Genomic DNA, 25,533 nt, shown 5'->3' with positions numbered 1-25,533 from the left:
AGACCTGGAACATGACTCTGCGATTCCTGAGGAGGGTTTGTACCTGGCGCTGACCTTTCCCCTGTGACCTGGTGCTGACCCTTCCCCATTGTGCGACCCTGAACTGGTAGCTTCGCCTCTCTGATCCCTCCTTTCCTTAGTAATAAAGTGGGGATCAGGATTCAGGACCTTCCTAATGCTCCGGGCGGTCACTGAGATCAGGGACATTCATTCGCCATGTGGTCCTTCGAGCGAGTGTGTGCACAGTGGCCACGCCCCGATGCCTGCCCCTGGGGCCCCCTCTGCCCACGGAGTCCAGGAGAGGCTCTGGAAGCCCCGCGTGAGCAGGACTGAGGGTCTGAGACGAAGGCTTGATCCAGAGCCAGCTCACCAGTCGTGGTTCCCAGGCCTTGACCCCTGGCGTCCCCTCCCTTAGCGACACTCTGCCTTTTGCACAACTGGCTGACAGCGGCTACCTCGCATGGCACGCTCCCTGGCGCATCACCACAGGCTCAGGGGGTCAGCGCTAAGCCCTCCCTCTCCCTGCGCCTGCTCACACAGAAGCCACCCCGAGGGACGGGGAGATGGGCTCCACGTGGGCCTGTGCTGGCTGTAACTGAATCCTGGTCTCAGGTCCCAGGTCATGTCACCGGAGCCTTTACCTTAGAGGCCAGGTGGAAGGTGGCCCCGGCGGTGGACTAGGAGTGACAGACCCTCGGGGGGCGGGGCGGAGGGAGGACCAGGGCAGGGTGGGCGAGCACTTGGGCTTCTGGGAAAGCCAGACCCAGACCCAGATGGAGGAACGTACCGGTGGCCCCTGGGTGCCTGGCGGTCCGGCAGCTCCCGCGACTCCATCGGCTCCCTAAGGACGACCAAGCGGAAAGTGAGTGTGTGTGCGCCTGGCCGCGGTCAGGAGCACGGCTCTGAGCACGAAGCAACATGCGCTCTCACGCCCTGGGCCCTGCCCCCTGCCCAGCGGCCTGAGCTTATGCATTTCCAAGGCAGCCTCTGCCTTGCCCACTGGCTGGGCTCATCTCGGACACAGAGACATTGGGGAGACAGCATCTGAGTGAGAAGGGGGGGGTGCTCAGGGGACAGAGTCGAAAGAGGAGGGGACTGAAGACGGTGCTTACCGGCGGCCCAGGGCTCCCCGGGGGCCCCATGAGGCCTGGAACTCCGGGGCGTCCCTGGGAAAAAGAGAAAAAGGCGTGGGAGTGAGTGAGGAGACAGATGGGGAGAGCGGCCACGACAGCTGAGAACACGTGGCTGGCACAGGGTCCTCCCTGACGCGCTCTCGTTGGTACGTGCGAGGGCAGGGCCCCCTGGCAACAGCTGGGAAACAAGCAGACGCACAGACACAGCGGAAGCCCCAGCGGGTTACAGGGGCCGTGTGCCCGCACTGCGACAATCATACAGTTATTTTAGGAAAAGACCCTTGTCTCCATGCGGAGAGGAGTCCAGGCGAATTTTAGAAAGAACTAAACAAGTGTGAAGTGTGGGAGGGGGGGAATGGGAGGTAGCTGTAATACTATCAACAATAAAAATAAATCAAAAACGTTTCACACAACCGCGTTACAAAGCCAAGCAAACCGCCCTGAAATAAACGACTTCCTGCCGTCCACCTCCCCTCCTGCCCCTTGAACGCAAGCTGCACCGTCCACCACGGACTGCAGTGCCTTCCACGGCTCATCCGAAACGCAGCGGGCCCGGCCGGCATGCTCGGTGGCTGAGCATCGACCTCGGAACCAGGAGGTCACAGTTCCATTCCAGGTTGGGGCACAGGCCCGGGTTGTGGGCTCGATCCTGTGTGGGGCGTGCAGGAGGCAGCCGATCCATGATTCTCTCTCATCACTGACGTTTCTCTCTTTCCCTCTCCCTTCCTCTCTGAAATCAATAAAAATACATATTTTTAAAAATCCATGGGAAAATGTTCTCAGGAGAGGATTCACACAAAACCAATGAAAAGCAGGCTCCTCGGAGAACTGGGGGTGGGAGCGTGACCAGGATCCAGAGGAATCCAGATGGGAAGCAGGACGTGTGATGTTTCGAAGCCCCCTGCGCTCAGGAAGCGGTGGGAGGTGCGGGAGAGACAGCCTCCCCGCTCCAGGGGGCGGCTCATCCCCGCGCGCTTACCTGGTCGCCCTTCGGCCCCGCCTCGCCGTCTGCTCCGCGCTCTCCTGCACTTCCCTTCAAGAACAAGAACGCAAGTCAGTGCGAATCTCGCTAGAGCTACACTGCGAAAGGGGGCGTCTGCGTGTGCTCATTCACCCACTCATCGCTCATTCCCCGCTCCTTCTCCAGTCACAGAGAAAGTCCCTGCTGCAGACCCAGCGGGTGTCCGCAACAGAAATAAAGTCTGAAGGACTGCCCATGGGAGGGGTGACCGGGCCGTGGGGTGCTGGTGGGGCAGGAGAAATGGGCTGGGGAGACAGGCAGAGCCCCCTTCCGAGAGCCTCGTGGTCGATCCTTGAATATGGATGGAGCTGGGGGCTTTGGAAACCACGAGGAGGAGGTGTGGCCGCCCCGCGTTTCAGAAGGGCTCCTCTGGCTACAGTGTGCCGGGGCGGGGGGTGGGGGAGGGCTGGAAGGTTCAGGATGCAGAGAGCAGGGTCAGGTGGGAGGAACGTGGGGTGTTACAGGGGGGCAGGGAGGGGAGCAGGACCAGCGGTGTCTGGGCACTGCCCGGCAGGTATGGGGTGAGGAGTGGGGAGCTGAGCGGGTGATGGGCGGGGCAGCCTCCCTGACCCCCTGCAGGACCTTGAGCTGGTCAGCTAAACCCTACATTGGCCTTGTTATCAACAAACAGAGACAATGGCGATCGCCTACCCCGGGAAACGTTAGGAACGTAAAACCAGAGAAGACGTGGAACACGCTTAGCACGGAGCTCTGGCACTGGAAGAGCTCAATGCACTGGTGACAATGGCCATTTCGCATCACTCTGGGTGTGAATCACGCCTTGGCCATTTACTGACGTGAGTCCCTCGGCAAGTCCTTCCACTCTGTGTCCTGGCTTCTAAACGAGAATCGCAGCGTCTGTGACCACGCTGTGCGGCTCAGTGAGCTCAAGTCCGCAGCACGCTCAGGCTAGGGGCATGTGCACTGTTGGCTCCCAGTGAACACTGGCCATCGCCCTCTCGTCCTTGCTGTCACCACCATCGTCGTCGGCATCACTGGCTAGGAAAACACTGTAACACCCGGCCTGCCACGCACGCCATCAGAGCCCAGCCCGAGGCAGCGCTCACAGGCCCGTCTCTGAGCGGCCCCTTCGCTGGCCCTGCAGTCGCTGGAGAACAGATGTGCTTCGGGAGACGTGGTTACAGGAGAAGGTCCCGGCGCCTGAGAGAAGGCCTGGTGCAGCGAGAGCTCATCTTTGGCAGCGAGTCGGTCGGCTCCGGTTCCAGGCCTGTGGTCTCGCATCTCCGCATCCCTGAGCCGGGCCTGGCTCCCAGTTTGCTCATCAGTGAAGGAAGGATGGGCGAGGTCCACCTGGCCCAGCGGTTCCCAGCCTTTTCTTGGCCGTGGCCCCCGAGGATCTCTGACACCCTGGTGCCCCGTGACATAGAATTCTTATTCTTCAAAAAGTGAGCTCCTGGTCACGGGGAGGAAGCCGAAAAGGCCATGAACTTGGTCTAAACAAGCTTCCAGAGAACATGGCACCCGTGAGAGAGAAAAATGAAAGAACGAAAGGACAGCTGAAGTCCTGAGGAAGACATCACTAAGAAACAGCTATAGCCCTGACCGGTCTGGCTCAGTGGATAGAGCGTCGGCCTGCGAGCTCAAGGGTCCCAGGTTTGAATCTGGTCAAGGGCATGTGCCTTGGCTGCGGGCACATCCCCAGTAGGAGGTGTGCAGGAGGCAGCTGATTGATGTTTCTCTCTCATCAATGTTTCTAACTCTCTCTCCCTCTCCCTTCCTCTCTGTAAAAAAATCAATTATATATATACATATATATATATACATATATATATATATATGTGTGTGTGTGTGTATATATATATATATATATATACAGTTATAAAAAATAACAATGATATGAAGTGATATGAAGAAATAGCAAGTAAAGTTTCAGAACATATAATAGAGAACTGAGATGCATAAATATGTCACAATGTAAGTTTATATGCTGTATATGAGGCCCCTAGAACCGTAAGAAATGCACAAAATTCACTGTTAGTAACTCATTCTTGAATTGCCCCCCTTAAACATCAAACTGCCCCCCGGTGGGGCGTGCACCACGTCGGGAACCACTGGGCTAGTGGGGCCTTCCTGGTCCAGAACCCCCAGTTCTCTCGCTGAAACATCACGTCCAGCCCTGCCCCGGAAGGATGCACCGTGGCCGCAGTTCCTGACGATACTGACTGCTGAGCACGGCACCCCGCCTCCGGGGGCCGTGGGGGCGGAATGCCACAGGAACCCGTGCCCCGTGTCGAGCAGGAAAACGGGGGGGGGCGGGGGGGGCACTTGTTCCCACATCTCAGCGTGGGTTCTTTCTACTGCTCTCAAGCCTACGAAGCCAGCACCGTCTGCAGCCCCGTTATGCTCTCAGGGAAGAGATGGGACGGGGGTCGGCCACGGGCCCTCTGACATTTAGGACAACTGCTTCCAAAGCAAATGCTTCCTTCCCACTCCAGCCTCGGTCTGGGCTTGGCGTGGTTCCCAGCCCCGTCTCCTGACAATGAAAACGTGGCGGCTCCCGGATCTCCACGGCCGTCCTCGTCTCCTCTCCACGCAGGTGGGCCTCAAAGCCAGCCAAGCGCCCCAACCTGACTGGCTTCCTCCCAGGAGAGAGGGCTGACACTCCCCGAGCCCCGCCCCCTCTTCGCTGGGCACTCTGCCGGGCTCCCCCAGTGAGACCCGCTTCACGCACTTCCATGTTAATATCCTGAGCTGATACAAAAATATATTTATACTAGTGTATATATACACGTATTCAATACATCTATGCTTTCTAATCTAGCCAACGAGATGACGCCGCGAGGTGGGGCTGCTGTCGCAGTACAGACAGGAAGCCTGCAGCCGCGTGCGATGCTGCTATCACTGGAGCAGCGATGACTGCGGGCGCTCAGAGTTCCTCCCGCGTGTCCCACGCTCCCTCCGAGCCTGCACCATCGCGGGCGCTCTGGGAACGCCGCCTACCTCATCCTCTCCGTGAGCTCGGCCCGGGGAGGGGCCTGAGGCTCAGAGAAGTTAACGAACCGCCCAGATCCCACACCCTGCCAGCAAGTGTCCGTCAGCGCAGAAGAGGTGCAGCCAGGCTGGGGAGCAGCTGGCCTCCAGAGCCAGGGCTGTGCCCCCCACGCTCGGTGCCCACCGGCCCGCCTGCCTACCTGCCTACCCTGCGAGTCACCAACTCACCCCTCTCTCTTCTCCCCACACAGCCTCAGGCCTGGAAGTGTGGCCCATCTCTGCCCCCACTCGCCATCTCCTGACTTGGGGGGAACTGTTTAAAGGGACGCTTGGGCCAGACCAGCGTGGCTCAGGGGCTGAGCATCGACCTATGAACCAGGAGGTCAGGGTTTGATTCCCGGTCAGGGCACAGGCCCGGGCTGTGGGCTCAACCCCCAGTGGGAGGCGTGCAGGAGGCAGCCGACCAGTGATTCTCTCTCATCGTTGATGTTTCTGTCTCTCTCTCCCTCTCCCTCTCTGAAATCAATAAAAATATATTAAAAATGAATAAATAAATAAATAAATAAAGGGATGGCTGGTGAGAATGCTCCCGGACTGAGGCAGCGACGGGTGGAAAGAGAGGAAACAAGGGCGAGAGGTGAGAACCGTCCCAGGTCAGAGGGGATCCCAACCGGAAGGTCTGCCCCAGCGCCTTCGCCTCCTGACGGTTGATGTTGCCTCTCTGGGCGGCCGAGCCACGCTGTGTCCCAGGCGGGCCACAGGGACCGCTGCCGCGGCGGCACTTTTTTAAAACGTTGGAATGGGTGGTGGCCGCAGCGTGCAGCCGCAGAGGCCACAGGGGGGTCAGGGAGGGCCCAGGAGAGCCCCAGGGTTGGGGGACGGGGATGAGGGTGGCAGGTGGCCCCCTCCCCTCCCTGGCCCCGTGCCAGCGCTCATGCAGTCTCTTCTTAGAGCTAACTGCTGTCCCCAGAGGGCCAAGGCCACAGCCAGACACTCCTTCCGGCAGCCAGAGCACCCACTGCTTTGGGAGCCGCAGGGCGAGCCTCACTCCTGTGCGGGTCACCAACACCATCCACACGCATCGGCATTCGCCCAGCACTTGCCTAACGGATGTTACGAGAGCCACGTTCTCCCCGGGCCTACATCCTCCCACACTAACATGCCGCGGAGGCCGTTCTTACTGTCGTTAGGGAGAGGTGAAGGTGAGGCCCAGAGAGGTCAAGGATTCTGCCGAAGGCCACACAGCTCCAAAGGAAAAGCGCCTTAACCAGTAAGACTGCACATCCCAGTCCCACAGCCCATCACGTGCTGCCAACCCCTCGGGTGTTTGTACGCGAACAACCCGAGACTGGACGAAGGGGAGTGACCCTGCCCGGCCCAAGGTCGCGGGAGCGTCCGTGCCCTGGTGGGACCTTGAACGTGGGGTTTCTGCTGGTCAACCATCCTTCCCCCTGACAGTGCTCCTCCTCCCTCACACTAAGCAGGGAGACAGCGGAGGAAGGAGCTCACTGACCTGTGCGCCCGCAGTTCCTGGGGGCCCAGGAAGGCCTCTGGGCCCGGCCTCTCCCTGCAGCAGGAACAGAGAGAACAGGAATGAGTGTCCTGCCTGGCCCGGGTGGCTCGGTGGTAGAGCCCGACCTAGGAACCAGGAGGTCACGTTTGATTCCCCGTGGTCAGGACACATGCCCCGGCTGTGGGCTCGATCCCCAGTGGGGGGCGTGCAGGAGGCAGCTGATCAGTGATTCTCTCATCATGGATGTTTCTATCCCTCCCTCCCTCCCTCCCTGAAATCAATAAAAGTATTTTTTTAAAATGTCCCATCTCTTTAAAAAAAAGAAGGAGTGTGGGAGCCCACGCCCAGTCACCAGCGACCCATCACCCGGCGACTCCTATTCCGGGGCCTCCCCCTGGGGGAGCAGAGGGCGCTGGCTGTGGACTCACAGGTGGACCCACAGCCAACTGGTCCGCGGTGTGGCAGCCAGGCCCTCCCACAGCCCAACCAGCCGCCCCCGGGGTCACGCCCTGGACGGGGCTGGCCCACTGGAACCCGGCGGAGCCCTGGGACCTCCAAGGTGACACCCCTCCGCTCCTCACCTTCTTCCCGTCTGTGCCGTCTCTCCCTGGCTTTCCCGGGAGCCCTTTGTCCCCCTTAAAGCCCGGCAGGCCGGGCAGGCCCGGGGGTCCCGGGGGGCAGTCCTTGCACAAGTCCTGGGAGAGAACACACAACAGTGACCTGCAGAGCAAAGGAGGCCCGGGCCCGCCTCCCCCACAGGCTGCAGGCCCCCGAGAGCAGCAGGCGAGGCGCCCTCACAGCACGCTGCCCTGCCTCCCGCTCTGCCTCCATCTGAACCGAGGTCAGCACGGGTCCCTCGGAACCTCTGCCTCGCTTCTCCCCACTCTAGCCAGCAGGCTGCTGGGACAGAGCCCAGGGCAGTGATGTCCAAAGTGCACAAACAGCCCTGGTAGGCCTGGCCCAGTGGTTAGAGCATCGGCCCTCGGACGGAAGGGTCCCGGGTTCGATTCCGGTCAAGGGCATGCCCCTCGGTCTCCGGCTCGATCCCCAGCCCCGGTCGGGGTGCGTGTGGGAGGCAATCGATGTGTTTCTCACACATCGATGTTTCTCTGTCTGTCTCTCCCCCTCTCCCACCCTCTCTCTAAATACCGATGGGAAATTATCCTCGGTGAGGAGTGAAAAAAGGAAGTGCACCAGCTGTCGTCCGCGGCACCTACAGCGCTCAGAGGGCAGCGTCAGTGCAGACGCTGGGCCTTGGGAACAGCCGCTGTGCCCTGGGCCAGAGAGACGCAGGGCGGACGCTGAGCCCCCCTGGCGAGTTGGCGGGAGGCGTTTTCCAGGGAAGCAGAAAGGGGGCCACACCCTCAGGGCGTCTGCTGTGGCCGCGCCCGCCCTGACCACGCCCGCAGGATTCCTTGGCCCAGGTAGGAGTTTAATCAAGGTGTCCTGGGCCTGGGCTGCTCAGAGGCAGTGAGTGCTGCCAGGGAGGGAATCCACGTCTCTCGGCCCAGCGAACTGTCTTCTACCCCGTCTGTGGCTTCCCGAGCTCTTCCAGTCCGGCTGCACCCGCCATAAAGCCACCCACAGGGGCTCTCGGAGACGCGCTTGCCATCCGATCCGTTATGAGATCCTCTGGCAGGGGGAAATGCTCGGTGTAAGATGCCTTCTCAGCAGGGACAGTCCTGCCGCCGGCCACCGGGGCCCGGCCCACGGCTTCCTCTCCAGCCCGAGGGGCAGCTGTGACATGAGGCAGGAGCTACGCAGTCCACCCTGCAGACCCGGGCAGACCCACACGGACCGGCCCTTGTCCGCGGATCCCAGGCAGGCGCAGCGCCGGGCCCTGGGAGCAGGGAGCCCCGGGCACCGGCCGCAGGCAGGGTCCGCTCCCTGTGGCTCCTCGCTGCTGTGACAGCACAGCCGCGTCCCTCGGCAGCTGGGGACGTGGGTCTCACCAAGCACCTGTCTCGGTGCTGCGGCCACGAAGCGCCAGGCTCAAGCCTCGCTGCCCCACGCCTGCTGTGGCATGAAGCCTGGGCACCCGGGGCTGGTGCAAACCCCTTCCTTCCAGAGCGAGGGGATCGTGAAACGTGACCGGCTCGTGGAAGCGTGCATAACAGGGGTCAATAGAGAATGAGCTCTCCTCACGTCCTTGACTGGGAAAACTCTCCCGCCAACACGGTCAGGAGAGATGGTGCTGCTGGCGCTTTCTGATAAGATGTGTAACGTCCCACCGGCAGCTGCGTGTGCACAGACGAAAGGCACGGGCTCCTGAGCTCTGCTTCTCTTGCTCCCCCTGCTCTCAGGCATGAACCGCGCTTTCCCACATCACCGGGTGCTGTGCCAGCCCAGGACGTGCGGAGGGGGCTGATCACAAACCCAGGCCCAGCCTCACCCGAAGCGAAGGCAGAGGCTGTGAGCGGAGGCAGAGCACGCCTCCACCTTCCTGCAGCGGGACTGTTCTTTCGGAAACGGGCCAGTCCTGCAGCTCGCTCGCAGCCTTGCCCACTCACCACCCTTTGGAGACCTGGGCCTCCAGCGTGCGCTGCTGTCAGCAGAGCTCTGCCCCCCTCGCAGGCCTTGGCCACTCAGGGCTCTATGTCTGCCCTCCTGTCTAAACCCAGCCTGGCTCAGGGCCCAGCAGCGCCTCCACCGCCCTGCACCTGAGCTGTGGCCCCTGCACCTGAGCTGTGGCCCCCGCACCTGAGCTGTGGGCCCCCTGCACCTGAGCTGTGGCCCCTGCACCTGAGCTGTGGCCCCTGCACCTGAGCTGTGGGCCCCCTGCACCTGAGCTGTGGCCCCCGCACCTGAGCTGTGGGCCCCCTGCACCTGAGCTGAGGCCCCTGCACCTGAGCTGTGGCCAAGCAGCTGCCTCCACCTCCCTGCACCTGAGCTGTGGCCCCTGCACCTGAGCTGTGGCCCCCCCAACCTGAGCTGTGGGCCCCCTGCACCTGAACTGTGGCCCCTGCACCTGAGCTGTGGTCCAGCACCAGCGGGAACCCACGCCCAACCTGACTCCTTCCAGAGCAGGAGGCAGTCATGGTAGGGTTAAAGGTCAGCCTCTGGGGTCAGTGGGGTTAAAGGTCAGCCTCTAAGGTCACTGAGAATGGAATCAGATGCACATCAGGCGTTTCCCAGCCCTGCCCATGGGACCCCTGGGATGACGGGAACGCCTGTATCCGCATCGGCCAATAGGACAGCCAGCAGCCACTGTGGCTATTACGGACCTGGAATGTGGCCCCCGCACCTGAGCTGTGCCACCCGGGGCTGAGGCTTCGTTGTATTTCATTTTCACTAACTTGAGTTTGAACGGACACGTGGCCTGTGGCTGCCGGTTGGACAGTGGGTTTAGCACATCCCGGGCACCGTGCGTTCATAACAAACGTTGCTGTTACTAATGCTCCAGTACAGTTGTTCAGACAGAAAACCCGCACGTCATCACACTCCCGAGAGCCCCGATCCCCATCGGCATTTGCAAAACGCATGCAGGTGACTTGATGCTTTTACCTGAACCAGGAGCCGCACGTCCTCGGGAGCGAGTGGAGAGGAGGGGCCCTGCCGAGGTAGAAGTGAATGAATACAGGCAGGCACGTGCACACGCACACGCAGACACACGCGCACACGTGCAGACACGCACATGCACGCGCACGCAGGCAGCACGTCCCGTTATCTTCAGGCAGCGAAGGGCCTTACAATGGAACTCCTCACACACCCGGGCCGTGACGCTCACAAGCCTGGGAGCCACAGCGGACTCTCCTGAGGCAGGGACTGTGCGGGCGGCCAGTCCTCGCCCAGTCTGACAGACATCGTCCGTTCTGGTCCCCAGTCCTCTCCTGCCTCCTTCCTCTCTGCTCCTGGTGGCCCCTCCTCCCCACTCCCATTAACGCCTGTAGGTCACGTGGATGCTGCGGAGGGTGAAGGGGTGGGCTGCACGCATTCCCCAGAGGAGTCGACACAGCCTCGTGTGTCTATCTGTCACCCACGGCCTCGTGTGTCTATCGGTCACCCACAGCCTTGTGTGTCTATCGGTCACCCACAACCTCGTGTGTCTATCGGTCACCCACGGCCTCGTGTGTCTATCGGTCACCCACGGCCTCGTGTGTCTATCGGTCACCCACAGCCTCGTGTCTATCGGTCACCCACGGCCTCGTGTGTCTATCGGTCACCCACAACCTCGTGTGTCTATCGGTCACCCACAGCCTCGTGTGTCTATCGGTCACCCACAGCCTCGTGTGTCTATCGGTCACCCACAACCTCGTGTGTCTATCGGTCACCCACAACCTCGTGTCTCTATCGGTCACCCACAACCTCGTGTGTCTATCGGTCACCCACAACCTCGTGTCTCTATCGGTCACCCACAACCTCGTGTGTCTATCTGTCACCCACAACCTCGTGTGTCTATCGGTCACCCACAACCTCGTGTGTCTATCGGTCACCCACAGCCTCGTGTCTCTATCGGTCACCCACAACCTCGTGTGTCTATCGGTCACCCACAACCTCGTGTGTCTATCGGTCACCCACAACCTCGTGTCTCTATCGGTCACCCACAACCTCGTGTGTCTATCGGTCACCCACAACCTCGTGTCTCTATCGGTCACCCACAACCTCGTGTGTCTATCGGTCACCCACAACCTCGTGTCTCTATCGGTCACCCACAGCCTCGTGTCTATCGGTCATCTACAACCTCGTGTGTCTATCGGTCACCCACAACCTCGTGTGTCTATCGGTCACCTACAACCTCGTGTGTCTATCGGTCACCCACAACCTCGTGTGTCTATCGGTCACCCACAACCTCGTGTGTCTATCGGTCACCCACAACCTCGTGTGTCTATCGGTCACCCACAACCTCGTGTGTCTATCGGTCACCCACAAGCTAGTGTGTCTATCCGTCACCCACGGCCTCGTGTGATTTACAGCCACCTCCTCAGCTCCCCCAGGTGAGGGAGCATCTGAAGCCTCATCTGTTATTACCGGTTGAAAGTCTCTGACTCCGGGGGTGAGAACAAAGCCCCTGAGGAAGGTAGGAGTGGGCCGGGCTCTGAGTTCACCTGCAAACCCCGTGTGGGAGGATGTGACGTGTTACGATCGTGGCCGCCCGGAGCCCAAGGTGGGTGGAGGCTGGGCTCCATTTAGGGGCAAGAAACACAGGGCTCGATCCCGGGTTTTGGCACCAAAGAAACGGGGCGGGGTGGGGGGAGAAAAAGAAGGACAAGGAAAACGCAGACGCCAAAGGGAGAAGGGCCTCAGGGGAGAACTGGAGAGGGGCGTGCTGCTTTGCCGGCCTGTGAGTCGGCAATGACGAGCAGGATCGGGGCGAGCACCCACGCTGCGGAGGAAGGTGGCCCATCCCCTGTAGGAGGAGGGGCCCTGCGGCCACCCCTGGGCCTGTGGTGGCCGATCTCTTCCCAGCACGCTGAGTCTGGGTTTATGATTACAGACCCAGCCCAGCACCCTGGGAGGCTGAAGCCGAGACAATCCCCCTGACGGCGCCTGTGTCCGGCCCCACGGGGGTCACAGAGGCAGGTGAGCCTGGCGCCATACGCGTCTGCACAGGAAGCATAACCTTGGCAACATCTGGGGTCACGTTCAAGTGCTCGGTCAACCCTCTGGGCTGCGGCAATAGGACACCCAAGCGACAGTGGGGTTGGACCGACTCGGGTTTGGGGTACTAAAGACACGCCCAGCCCTGCAGGGACAGCTCCCCGAGGTCGAGGCGCTGAAGAGAGAGCCGAGACCTTCCCCGTTACCTGCAGGGACCCCGTGGAGGAGCCGTCCTTGGCCATACTCCCTTCCTGAGACTTTAACGTAAAAGGGGACGGGGGTGCGATGCTGAAGCCTCCTAGCCGCCCTGGGAAGCTAATCGGGTACAGGGTTCACATTGCTCGGGTCAGGACCTATCCACGTCGCCGCGCTGTGCTCCTGGCATGCTGGCATGCGGTCCTTTGTTTGATTAGACGCACGCTGGGCACGTTACAAGGGGAGAGGAGGCGGCTGACTGCCGTCCAGGTAGAGTGGCCTCGGGATCACGTAATTAGTGGCTTTGCTCTGTGCTGTTTCTGCAAACCTCGCAAGACAGGGCTCAAGACGCAAAAGAGCCGGGTGTGGGGGCGGCGACCTCCCGAAGGCGGGCGCAGGAGGGTAAGCCTGCCCCGCCGCCTCGGAGGGCCGGTCACGCGGGGGGACAGGGAGCACACGGGCGGTGCTGAGCGTGTGCCCTACCCCACCCTCCTCACCTCTGCGGTGCCCACCCGCCTGCTGTGGGACCACGGGCTGAAGTGGCAGGAGCCCCAGGCCAGTGCTGACAAGGTGGGGCAGTTCCACGGCACTGTGCCCACCCACACCCGCCTGGGCACCGGGCCAGCGCTGGTCGCCAGGTGAGCCCAGCGTGGACGGGCTTGTCAGCTGCCGTGCCCTGTGGGTTCCACCCGTCACCTGCCCAGGAATCCCGCCCGTGGCTCTGCTTCGAGAGAACCCAGCCCAAGGCGGGTGTCCCCGCACAGGGACTGTGGGTGCAGCACTGGGGAGTGCCCAGGTCCCACCAGGGGATGGCGACAGTGCGGGGGAGACAAACCCTGCATGTGCCAAAGAGAGGTCGGGCCCTGCCAGCTCCTGTGTCCTTGTTCACCTGCCCACGGGCCACGCGGAGGGTCCACGCTAACAGTGTGACTCACGGTGGGGCCTGGGCCTGCGGAGCGCTGGACGCTGAGGAGCAGCTCAGCCTCGCCTGCGCTCCATCCCCGTCACCCCCGGGAAGGTGTGGTGGACATCCTGCAGGGGCCCCACGTCCTGCCGCCCGAGCACTCGCTGCCGCCCCACCTGCCGTGGATCACACCTGGCGGAGGGGCTCTCTGCCCGGTGCCCAGGGGAAGGACCCCTGGAGCTCACACCTGGCCTCCTGCACCCGCCCGGCCCATCACCCCTCTGGCCTTGGCTCTGGATCCAGGGCTACAGCTCCCACCACTGCCACTCTCGCTCTCGTGGGCCCCGAAACAGGCTAACGGTGGCATCGGCTCGCACGTGGCTTGTCTCTGGGCATCGCACTCCTCACACAGCCCCCTCTGCCCACAGCTTTAGGAAAAGGCCCCGTAAAGGTCCCTGAGCCGTCTGAGCGGCCCGTTATTCCCGCCGGAGCCCTGACCGGTCATCAGGATTCACCCAGAACAGGGAGATGACGTACTGGTTTGCCCGGAGCCCCCCGCTCGCCGGGACTTCCTGGTGCGCCCTAGGAGAAGGAGAGAGAAGACACGTTACCTGCGCTGAGCACGCAGCCACTCCGCTCGGCCCACACCGCCCCGGCCTCCACCTGCAGAGTGGAACTCCGTGGGAAAAGAAACCACCCAACTGTGCCGACTGGCACCGGCCCAAGTTCCTGTCTCCCAGGAAACGGTCGGGTGCCAAAGGTGCTTAGGACAGAGCGCTACCCCTCCACTAACTCCCGTCCCAGACACAAACTGGACACAACTGGTGCACAGAGTGTGTACACACGCGTGTGCACAGGCGCGCGCACGCATACACACACCCGCCTATCTTAAACGCCTGCCATCCTTTCCCAAGCTCAGGTGGGCGGCCCACTCGGCAGGGGAGGAGGCCCATCTACCCTCCGGGCTGTGAGAATGCCCTGGGTAATGTGAATGTGTGGGGACGGCAGGAAGGGACGGGATTTCCTGGTCCTGCTGAGAGTGAACTGAACCGAGAGATGGGAAGATGCGCAGCGAGGCGACCACTGTGACCGCCCCGGTGTGGACAGCTCTGTCCTGAAGGAACTCGGGGTCACCATGTACCCACTCGGTCAATGAGCGAGAGTCGTGACCTCTATGCACGGGGCACGTCGCCAGGCCTGGGGACCTGCAGACACACGCTCCCTGTCTCCTCGGAGCCCAGGTCTGTCTGAGCAAACGCCTACTGTGCAGCTAACAGTAGGAGAGGTGCACCCCGAGTGTCGGACAGATCTGGAGGACACCCTGAAGGGAGAAAGGCATGGGGACGGGGCGGGAACTGTCGGTGGAGAAGTGGGACCTAATTTGAACAGGACGGATCGCCCGGGCGTGAGAGAGAATGGACCAGAAAGGAGAAGGTGAGGCAGGGGACGCCCAGGAGCTCACAGGGTCCTGAAGGTGTAACACAACAGCCAAAGGAATAAAACTGGACCCACAGAAGGATGGGCTACCATCACCAGCAGGCGACACTCCTCCAAGGCCCCGGTGAGGGGCAGAGTCCCTGGAGGGGTGGAGGGTGGGCGCCCTGGGAGTCTAGGGCCTAACCTGGACCCAGCCCAGACCAGCGCTCTACTCACATCCTGGCCAGCGGGGCCCTGGGGGCCGGGGAATCCGGGCGAGCCTCGAGGTCCCTGGGGAGAAAGAGGAGAGGCCCCTGTGGCTTTCTGTGCGTTTAGTCTATGGAGTCTCCATGATGGGCTGAGGGGCGGAGCGTGCCCCGACAGGGTAAGAGAGATCCCTCGTTTGCGCGTGGCTGTGTGGCTGGGGCTGATGAAGCCAGGATTCAAAATCAGTGCTCCTGGGGCTTTGACGAACCCGTGACCGCACGGCCGTCCCTCTGCGATGCAGAGATGCCGCAAAGCGCAGCCAGACAGTCTGCCCAACTGCAAGGTGGGCACGCGGACAGGTGACCCCGCCCCTCCCGCCCTCCACCCGCAGGTGCACGCTCACGTGCGGGGCGTCTGCCCTCTAACGGCAGGGGTTTGCTTTACGCTGGGTCACAGCCCCTCCGATGTAAACCTGCTTCGTTACAGAGGACTGCTCCAGGGACCCCGGCCCTTCACCCATGTCATACTGTACCGGGGGGCCTTTGTCTCCGGGGGGTCCAGAAGGGCCCTGGAAGCAAACACACAGCAAGTCAGCAGAGCAGGCAGGAGAGGCTCCTTCAACGTGCCGAGGGTTTACTTCTGAGCCAGGGCTTCCTTAAAGGAGCAGGCAACCACCTCCCCTTCAGGCCCACGGCCACCCCCTCACCCCCACCCGCTAACATCCATGCACGGGGAACCTTCCGGAACCGGCACCACCCTGTCCTGGCTCCCATGAGGCTCCTGACACCCAGCCCCTCCCTGGTCTGTAGCTCTCCTTTGGGGCGGGAACCAGCACCCAGCATCCTTGGGCTGCACCCCCTTCCTGCTGGGGTCGGGCTGGGGGACACAGGGCTGAGGCTGCGGGGGTGCCCCTCCGCCTCCTACGAGAGGGCGCACACATAGACGCATGCATGTGCGCACACACATGCACACACACGCCTGCACGCGAACACACACACATGCGCATGGGTCTGCATTCCTGCAAGCTGTCCAGCCCAGGATGCTGGGTGAATGGGAACTCACAGGAGGGCCGGCAACCCCGATGCCCGGGTCGCCGCGGGTGCCCGGAGAGCCAGGGATCCCAGGGGCACCTCGGTCCCCCTAGAAAGAGAAAAACAAGATGAAGAGGTCAGTTCCGGGAAGGAGGGGCCCAGGGTTCCCCAGGAATATGCTCTCCTCACTGCCCCAGCGGGACCCCAGCGCCTGGCCCCCGCACACCCACAGCTCCTGCACAGCCCCTCATCCTGCCCAGGCGACAGGCACGGACCACGGCCACCAGGGTCCTCAGGCCCCTCGAGGCTGACCACGCCCAGCCTGTGACTATACGGCTGGGCAACTATAACACATAACCCTCCACGTGACCACAGATCCAATGTCACCTGTGCTCCCATCAGACCCCATCGTGGCCCCAGCCTGACCACACCCCAGACTTGACCCTGCACCCGCATTTCAGCTCAGGTCCCCGATCACCAATAAACGCATTCATCGATTCACCAATCACTTCCAAGAACCTGTCTCTCGTGGTCCCTTTCCAGGGCGAGCGGGGCAAGGGTGAGCGAGCTAGAGAGCCTCGGCCTCAAGCGCCGAGGTTAACGGAGTGGGGATTGCGTCCTGGCTTCAGCCCTGACCAACTGCCGGCGTAAGAGGCCGCCAAGCTCTGGAGCCCCAGCCGCTGTAATCAGGAGGGTGGGTAACAGAGGAGCTGCCGTGCACACAGACACAGCCCTGCCCAGCACGCTGCCTGGCGGCACTCCACCCGACGCCAGCCAGCGGTGGGGTGTGGCGCTCTCATGCCCCGCCCATTCCGGACTTCGATGGGAAGACAGAGAAGGACGAAGAAAGAGAAAAAAGGGAAGGCCTGCATTCGCCGTTTCCCGCGGGAGGGAGCTGAGGCGGCCAGGCCTTCTCATGCACCATTTCACAAGCCGCCACCTCTGAAGACGGGCTCGTCGGGGCCCGATGGGCGGGGTCCGGCTGTCCTGACACTGGCTAGTACAGCCCTTAGCTGTCCGCTACTTAGGACAGAGACACATGTCTGGTGCATCGATAGTACAAGGCCGATTAGGCGTGTGCCTCACGCTCCGCAGTGAGTGTTGTGCATACACACAGCGTTTGCCAATCGCTGCCCGTTCAAATTCCCAGAAGAAACTGAGCCCGGCCGGCGTGGCTCAGGGGTTGAGCATCAACCTATAAACCAGGAGGTCACGGTTTGACTCCCGGTCAGGGCACAGGCCCTCTCCCTTCCTCTCTGAAGTCAATAAAAATGTATTTGGGGGAGCGGAAGAAACGGGGTCCAAAACACACGTGGCCCCAACATTCTGAGTGACCTCAGCCAAGCCCAGTGGGCAAGGGCAGGTGACCTGGTCCACCTCTCCTGTCCCTGGCATGCCATCATCTACGGGACAAACGGCAGAGCTGTGGGCGATGCCAGGAGGACCGAGCCAGGGAGAGAATGAGCAGCGGCGTGGTGGCGGGGGGGCCCTGACATGGCCAGGCAGCACAGGGCTTTATCAGCCTCCTGCTTTAAACATTTTGAAAAGTCCCATTAATAGTCAGTTTACGCTCCGGCCCACCGTGGCCATGTCTCCTGAGAGCCACAGCGTCCCTCTGCCCCTCCCTCGCCTCGGCCAGGTCCCTCTTGAAATTCTCTTCCAAGTCCCAGGTGGTACCTGCTGTTTCTTTCTTTCTTTTTTTTTTTAAAGAGCTATTCCATTTCCCTTTGGTAATACTTTTTAAAAATATATTTTTTTACTGATTTCAGAGAAGAAGGGAGAGAAAGAGAGAAGCATCAATAATGAGAGAGAATCATGGATTGGCTGCCGCCTGCACACCCCACACTGGGGATCGAGCCCGCAACCCGGGCCTGTGCCCTGACGGGGAACTGAACCATGACCTCCTGGTTCACAGGTCGAGGCTAGTTTAGAGTAACATGGTCTGACGGATTCTGGGAAACACAGGCTGCTTGGGGCCGCTGGGACATCTAACTGGTGTGCGAGGGGAAGGAGGCGTCGAGGGAAGACAGGGAGTAAGCAGACGGACACAAGAGCAATGAACTGAGAATGACGGGGTCGGCGCTGTGCCCGCCACCAGCATGTTGCACGGAGCGGGGGGGCAGGGGAGGGGGGCAGGGTCAGGTAGGAAGACCTCAAGCGGGCAGGTGGCTGCCTCTAGGTCCAGTCTCGGGACAATGTCAAGCTGGTCCTATGACCTTGAGTAAGTCCCATGACCTCTCTGCACCTTAGGACCCTCATCAATTAGAAAAACATAGAACATTCTCCCAAATGCCCATCAAGAGGGACGTGATGGACTGAGGAGCCTGGAGGTGGCTGAGGTGACCAGAGATGCTGACAACGAAGTTTTACAGGTGCGGCCCTGGCGCCCACGGCGTGCTCAGGTGAACACGTACCTTGGTTCCAGGAGGTCCAGGTAACCCGGGCGGTCCACGAGGCCCCTGGGAAAGGAATGGGACAGGACGGTCATGGAGCCACAGAGGCCTTGCCCGCCCGCCTCGTGCCCGCCCGCCTCGTGCCCGCCCGCCGTGTGCACCGTCTGCTGGTGGGGAGTTCCGATGTGCAGGTGTCTCCCCGCCCCTCACTGTGGAAGGGTGACTTTGAAACACCCCGTTTTTGAGCCACCGGGCCCTCAGGGGAGAGGCCTGAGTCCACCACCTATCGCGTCCGTGTGACCCCGAGCCCGTCCCTGGCCTCTCCGCCTCTGCTTTCCACCTGAGCTCCGAATTTCACCGGCTCCCGAGTAAAGGCGGGCCCGGCCCCAAGCCTGTCTCCTCCTTGTTTACCGGCCCCGCAGACCCGGGAGCCGAGGGACAGTCCAGCGCGGCCCGAGGGCTTCCCAGATGCTCCTCTACACTCAGCCGGGAAGGCCTCTGTGTGCACAGCCCTGACCGCCCAGCTGTGGGCAGCTTGCCTGACCGTCTCAGGGGCGTCTCGGCATCGCAGACCTGGTCCAGCTGTGTCCCCAGCACCTGCCACACAGCGAGCCGCCCACACACGGCGCTGGGCCGCGCTGGCGGGCGATGCCCTGGAGACCGCTGTCCCCCCCACAGCCTCCTCCCGCCCGCCCAGTGTCACTGGCTCTGTCCGGCTCGCCTTCTGCAAAGATCGGCCCGGGATCCTTTTCCCCTTCCCGCCTCTAACTCTGCCTGGCTGTCCTGGGCGCAGACGCCCCTGCACCTGACTCACCGGCTCTCCGTCCTTCCCTGACCCGGGAGGCCCGGGGTGCCCGGGAGCTCCAGGATCCCCGCGGGGGCCCGCCGGCCCCGGGCGCCCCTCTTCCCCAGCTGCTCCCTGGAAGGAAAATGGACAGGTGCCAGAATCAGTGACACGCAGGGACCAGCCTTCCACGGGTGAGGCAGCCCGCGGGGTGGGCAGGCTTTCTGACGACATGTGACAGACTGACTGTGTCCCCCGATTCACGTGCTGCAGGCCTAACCCAACGCCTCCACTGAGAAATTGTTTTTTAATTCGTTTTTAATAGTTAACCGGGTCAGGGCACGTGCCCTGCGTCCAATAGGAGCTGGAGTCCTCGTGAGGAGGGGCCTTGGACGCAGACAGGCGCAGAGGGAAGTCGCTGGGGGGCCCCGGGGAAGACAGCCACCTCAGCGGGGAGAAAGGTGGGGGAGACCCTTCCCGCACGGCCGCCAGGGGGCGTGCTGACCCCTGGATGCAGGGCGCCCAGAGGGTGGGGATGGCGAGCGTGTCCATGTGTGAAGTTTAAGGCACCCGTCTGCCACCCTCTCTTAGAGCTGCCGGAGCAAACCAAGGCAACGTGGGCATGGGAATGCAAGGGACATCCGTGGTGTTCCGGTCCAGCCTCTGCCCAGGGCGCCCAGCAGGTGCGGCTCCCACAGGCAGCCCTCCCCCCGCCTTTGACAGCAGGAGCCCCCACACCCAGGCGTTCAGGCTCCGAGAGGGAGCTGGGCTTTTCGCTCGCTCCAGGCAATGCTCACGCTCTCTGACCGCGAAGCCCTGAGCCCGGGGGCGGCTCTGGCTGCGGAACCCCAGGTAGGGCCCCAGGAGCCACAGGGACCCCTGTTCCAGGCAGGGCTCCCCGAGGCCTCCTGCAACCTGACAGGGGAGACGCAGCAAGGGCGCAAAGCAAGTGAGGGGGACTCTCCCAGGCCTAGGGCGGTGCGCGGCCCTGGCCCTCCGGCCAGCCCTGCTCACACACAGAGAAGGAGGGCAGGGGTTTGCACCGCTTTGCACAGCCGGGCCTTGGCCCTCAGCCTGGCTTCCCGCAGCCAAGGACAGCGGCTTGGCTCCCTCTAGAGGTGGAATGTGCTAACTGTTGGTGTTCCCGGGGACACTGTCCCTCTGCTCCCCAAGAACTAACACGCTTCCTCACGGCCCGGGGGCCTGACTGCACGCAGAGCCATGCCTGGTCACGCTGGTGCACCGAGATCAAAGGAAGCGGGACTTAGAGTCGGACAGACCTGGCTGCCGGGCTATGTGACAGGGCAAATCAGTTCATCTCAGAGCCTCAATCCCCACGTCTGTCAAATGGGGGGTGTGATTGACAGGTCTGCTGTGAGGGTGACGTGAGGTGGCCGGGGGCCTGCTAGCTCCTTCCCCCCGGAGGGCAGTGCGGGCTCCTCGGTCCCTGCTTCCGAGATGGGACCACCGGCTGTGCTCAGACCACCCTCTTACCTTCTCGCCGCGCTCCCCGTCTTTCCCAGGGGGGCCTCTGAGCCCAGGGGGGCCCTGGGGAAGGAAAGGTTATTGACATGGTGGCCGCCAGAGAAGGGGGACGAGGCCCCTTTTTAGACAGTGACCACGGGTCACTGTCCCCATGGCTCTCCATTCCTGACTTAACTCCCCGGAGCCGCCCTGCCCGGCCCACCACAGCGGCTGGTGCTGCTCTGCTCACGCACCGGACCCCGTGCACCCCAGCACGCTCCACGTGCAGACAGGCTGCTGATGCTCCGCCCCCCGGCTGCACTCTCAGAGGGCGGGGCAGGGCGGGGCTGGCTCAGGGGACACAGGGAGGATGAGGATGACCTGAGGACAGGCTGGCCAAGAGACCTGCTCCAGCTGTGACCGGAGCGCCCAGAGGGTGACTTTGAGACAAGGCTCAAGGGTAAGTGTTCAGGGGGTGCACCCAGGGATGGAGAAGGGGGGGGGGGGGGGCGGGCAGCAGGCGCTCAGTGCCGCCCGGGCCCCGGGGGCCAGCGTGGAGCTGGCATCTACACCCCATCGGTCATGGCTGCTCCTGGGCAGCTGGGGCCACGTGCCGTGTGGCTGGACAAGGCGGTCGCTAAACGCCAGGGAAACCCCAGCAAAGGAGTGCGGCTCCTGGAAGCGGGTGGTGCACAAGGAAGCGGGTGGGGTGGGGTGGGGCGACGTCCTGGGAGCAGCGACAGCAACCGCTCAGGACGGGGCTCAGCCTCCGGTGCCCCGGTTTCCCCCAGTGCAAACGGGGCAGCGACCGTACCCACCCCCGGGGTGGGGAGGGTGAACACGTCCACACGTGTGGTGCTCAGAACCAAGCCTGGACGTCAACGCCCGCATCCGCCCTCTAAACCAGCGGGAACCAACCCGTGTCCGGGGACCACTGGTGGTCCGTGAGGTCCGAAAGGTTGGCGACCGCTGCTCTGAACAGCCACGGTCATTCTGGGCCAAGGCTGGATCCCCCTCAGGAGCACCGCCCCGGGGGTTTCACCGCAGGAAAGTGAAACTGTGTCTGCGGGGAGTTGAAGCTAGTCCCTCCGCAGCCGCCTGGGGCCACAGGGAGGCAGAGCCTGGGGGGGCAGGCATGAACTTTGAACCAGCGCCACCCGCTCCTCCACTTGGGAGATGCAAAAGCTGAGGCCTTCCAGGCCCTGCCCCGGCCCCGATTACTCACCACACTTCCTGGGGGGCCACTGGGACCGGGGGGACCTATGGGACCAGGAGCGCCCTGTTCAGAAGCAGAAGAAGCTTAGACAGGCCCGGTGCACCGCTCACAGAGCTACCCCCATCTCTCTCCACACCCGCCTGCACTCAGTCCCCAGGATTTGCTGGGACTCCGTGTAGCCCGAGATTTCCCTCCACGATAAGAGCGCCCTAGCACCCCAAGGAGCCAAACCCCAAAATGTGGGACCCTGGCACCAAGGTGGGACGGGGTGGGCAGGACTCCGGGAGGTTCCCGGGGCACAGAGGTGGGGTGTGTCTGTGCGAGTGTGCATGCTGGCTTGGCGAACCAGGGAATGCTTCCTGAAGGAAGTGGACATGACCTCGACACTGAAGGCCGTGCACAGACTCCCGGGGAGGCGTGTGAGGGTGTTCCGGGTGGGTGGATACTGTGGGGTGGGGAGGAGGGGGTATGGAGGTATGGAGGCCATTCCCTGCGGGCCGTGGACTTCCGCTTCCTCCAGGCACAGGGCCCAGGGCTGCGTCTCCAGCAGGGAGGAGCTGCCACCTGCCCTCCGACTAGTCGCTGCCGTGGCCGACCCTGCTCCCGCGAGGCCACGTGCACGACAGCCTGGTCATGCAAGCACTTTACAGCCGGACATCCAGCCCGGGAGCGAGGGGACACGCCCTGCGGCTCTCACGCCCACCACTGCCCCCGGGAGACGGGCGGGAGGCGCCTCGTCCTGCCTCCCATGGGAGACAGAACTCTAGTCGGCCAGGGCACACGTGCCAGCCCCTCTGAGGCTCCGGGCCCAGGCGGGGCAGGCACAACAGGAGCGTCCGAGGCATGTGCATGGAGGCGTGTGCATGGAGGCGTGTGCATGGAGGCGTGTCTGTGCTCATGGTTGCATCTGCACGTCGGGCGTTTATACACACAAGTGCATCGCAGTGTATGCACCGGATTTTGGAATGTATGTGTGTGTGACATGCACACAAGCACACATCACAGAGCCATGCCCATCTGGCAGTGGTATCTGTGTGTTCGTGGGCATCACCAAGTGTGTGGAAGGAGGGCGGGGCACGTGGACACCTGGGCCCTGAAACGCTGGGGTGTAGGCAGGCCTGCCCCTCCCTGTGGGTGGCACGCTCTCCCCCTTCCCCCAGTCACCCAGAACTGAGCACAGGGTCCCTCCTGGGTGACCCTCCACCCCCCGACCCCGAGGAGGCAGGCAGGGCAGGACTCACGGGGTCTCCAGCTGCTCCGCGTGCACCATCTTGTCCCTTGGCGCCCTGCACGGGAAATAAAATGGAGTGGGGGGGGTACATTCTAGGCAACACTGTCCTCGTCCCCATGCAGGGACTCTCGGAGCCCCCTGCTGGCCAGTCAGGTGACCCACACTGAAACCACAGGGAGGGCTCTGCCGGTGCAGGAAGCAGGTCTGGCCTCACGGGCACGTGGCCCTGGACCCCATCCTCGCCACCCAGGACGCAGGGTCAACACGACGCTGTGTGTTTACGTAAAAGGGGCTCCGAGGGGCAGATGCCCAGGCACACGGCAGCCAGGGGCCCTGGGATCTGGCCCAGGCAGGTCCCCCACCGGGTCCCCCAAAAACTTGAACCCCCGCCCCAGAAACAGCCAGCCAAGAAGCCAAAGCCGAGAAGAACACCAAAACGAAAAGGCATATGACGGCGTCCTTCAACCGGAGCTGCCAGCCAGGCCGGACGGAGAGGGCTCCTGCCCCCGAGAAGCCTTCGGGAGCCAGGAGCACCTGGGCCTGAGCACGCCACCCCGAGGGCGGGTGCAGCGTTGGAAGGAAGGCAGTGTGACCGAGCCCGGCCCTCCCAACCCGACACGTCAGTGACAAGCAAGGACACCCAGGGGTCCGGAGGCAGGCCCGCCCTGGGGTGGGGGGCTGTGTTTTGGGGCGCTCTGGTTAGACCAGTCCACCCCTGGGTGCTGGGCTGGAGGTCCCAGAAGCACTGTGCCAGCGCCCTCTGGTGGGTGCTCCTGCAATGGCAGGCCAGCGGGGCCAGGGGGCCAGGGAGGGACAGAGGGATAGAGGGGCTTGTGGGCATCTCTGCGTCCGGGGCCAATGGGTGGAGCGAGGCTTTCTTACCGGCGGCCCAGCGAGTCCCGGAGGTCCGAGTTCTCCAGGACGGCCCTGCGGCCCCTGCAATGACACAGTCGCCATGAACGGGCCACCCCAGTTCTGTGCAGAGGGGGCAGGTGAGGACATGCGCAGAGGGAGTGAGCTGAGATCCACAGGTGGGGGGACATCCTTGAGCCCCGAGGGAGGAGGAAGAGACCACATTCAGCTCAGCTGGGCTCCTGAGGGTGGGCTGTGCAGTTCAGACCTGGGGCTGCTGGGCCTCGGCCGTCCTGTCTCAGGGTGGGGGCGTGGGCCGGGGGCGTGTGGGCAGGGGCACTCACCAGCTCCCCAGGCACGCCGCGGTCCCCCTTCTCTCCTTTCGGGCCTTGCTCTCCCTGTTGGCGGGGAAGCACCAGGTAGGGCACCCCGCGCCACCCACCGCAGACCCGCCCAGAGCCCCCCGCCCTCTGCACGCACCTGCCCCGCCCCCCACCAAGGCAGCTCCTCCACTCTGCTGACGGATTCTCACTCATCCTTCAGACCTCAGGTCAAGAACGGCCCCTTCAGGGTAACCGAACCCCAGGCCGGCCACGCCCTCGTGCCACAGACACAGGCACGCAGAGCGTCCTTGCTCCTCGTGGGACAGCTAAGGTGGCAGGTCTACACTTATCTGTGGGGCTTCACCCTGCCCCTCCCGCCCAGAGACTGGCAAGACCAACGGGAACTGCTGCAAAGAGTGCCCAGGGCCCCTGGCCGCCCGGGGAGTCATGTTCTAGCATCTGCATCAGGGAGCCTGGGCGGCTGGTCAACCATCAGTCAGGCTCTGCCCGTCCTCTGAACAGCCTCTCTCAGGCCCACCCCTCACTGCCCGCCTCCCGGGTCCCTGTCACTGCCAACTCCCCCGCAGTTGCCTCACTCAGCCACTCATGTCCCCCCCGCCCCATGATCCTGCTCCCTCCACACCACCAGGGCCTGCGGGGAGGTAAGAGGGAAGTTACCCCCGAGGGTCTGCCCTGGGCCTGGGCCACGGGGAGGTGACCTCCAGGCCCCTGGACATGGAGCCTGCTCCTCACACGGCCTGTTCCCACGGCTGCCAGCATGAGCCAGCGGTGACCTGCATGGTGGGCAGAGCCAGGACCCAGCCGAGCCCCAGTCCCCAGAGCACCCGGGGGTCACAGACAGGGGCCCCAAGGAGCCGCTCTACTTACTGGCATCCTGGGGTACGGGGTGAAGAAGGAAGGCTGGAAGGAACCACAGAAACGAGAGAGACGTGAATCCATGTTGAAACCCGCCCTGAGGACTGAGCCCGGGAACACAGCCCCCCGCATCCTTCATGACCAGCCCTGACCATTAGAGCGACATTTCCGAGGCCCCTGTGCTTTGGTTAAGGCAGGAAAGCACAGTGGTTATATGTCGGGACCCTGGCGTCACAGGGTCTGAGCTCAAGCCTGGTCACCCCGCCTAAAACCCACGTGACCTCTAGCACCTGCCAGCGTCTGCATCCTCAGCAGTAATACGGGATGAAACACCCTCCTCTCGTGATGGAGGGGGGGCCTGAACCTGTGCGTGTAACTAGAGCTGAGCCCAGACACTGGGCCCATTGTGAAGAGTGGCTACAGCGTTTGGACAGGTTCAAGCCTCGGACGAATGAGAGGGCATGGTCCTCTCATGGCAAAGCCA

General features: G+C 62.8%; 1 protein-coding gene across 3 annotated transcripts in view; it reads right to left on the bottom strand.

Annotated features, from left to right (window-relative positions):
• The window catches only part of COL22A1 (collagen type XXII alpha 1 chain), a 131,463-nt gene that overhangs the window by 25,195 nt on the left and 80,735 nt on the right, over positions 1-25,533 (bottom strand). For 2 of the 3 annotated variants that reach the window (XM_080646832.1, XM_080646833.1), the window contains 18 exons: positions 25,062-25,094; positions 24,195-24,248; positions 23,881-23,934; positions 23,009-23,053; positions 21,777-21,830; positions 20,582-20,635; positions 19,118-19,222; positions 18,325-18,369; positions 15,942-16,019; positions 15,412-15,447; positions 14,910-14,963; positions 13,794-13,838; positions 10,124-10,171; positions 7,201-7,314; positions 6,620-6,673; positions 2,113-2,166; positions 1,113-1,166; positions 788-841 (listed from right to left, as the gene is read on the bottom strand). In XM_080646832.1, coding sequence (XP_080502958.1) covers positions 788-841; positions 1,113-1,166; positions 2,113-2,166; positions 6,620-6,673; positions 7,201-7,314; positions 10,124-10,171; positions 13,794-13,838; positions 14,910-14,963; positions 15,412-15,447; positions 15,942-16,019; positions 18,325-18,369; positions 19,118-19,222; positions 20,582-20,635; positions 21,777-21,830; positions 23,009-23,053; positions 23,881-23,934; positions 24,195-24,248; positions 25,062-25,094 — 1,035 coding nt within the window. The remainder of the gene's footprint in view (positions 1-787; positions 842-1,112; positions 1,167-2,112; positions 2,167-6,619; positions 6,674-7,200; positions 7,315-10,123; positions 10,172-13,793; positions 13,839-14,909; positions 14,964-15,411; positions 15,448-15,941; positions 16,020-18,324; positions 18,370-19,117; positions 19,223-20,581; positions 20,636-21,776; positions 21,831-23,008; positions 23,054-23,880; positions 23,935-24,194; positions 24,249-25,061; positions 25,095-25,533) is intronic. The other variant, XM_080646834.1, reaches the window with a different exon arrangement.

Source organism: Plecotus auritus (assembly GCF_963455305.1).
Source record: "Plecotus auritus genome assembly, chromosome: 11".
Lineage (NCBI taxonomy): Eukaryota > Metazoa > Chordata > Mammalia > Chiroptera > Vespertilionidae > Plecotus > Plecotus auritus.
Note: the sequence above shows the minus strand (reverse complement) of the source record. Positions and strands in the feature narration are given on the sequence as shown.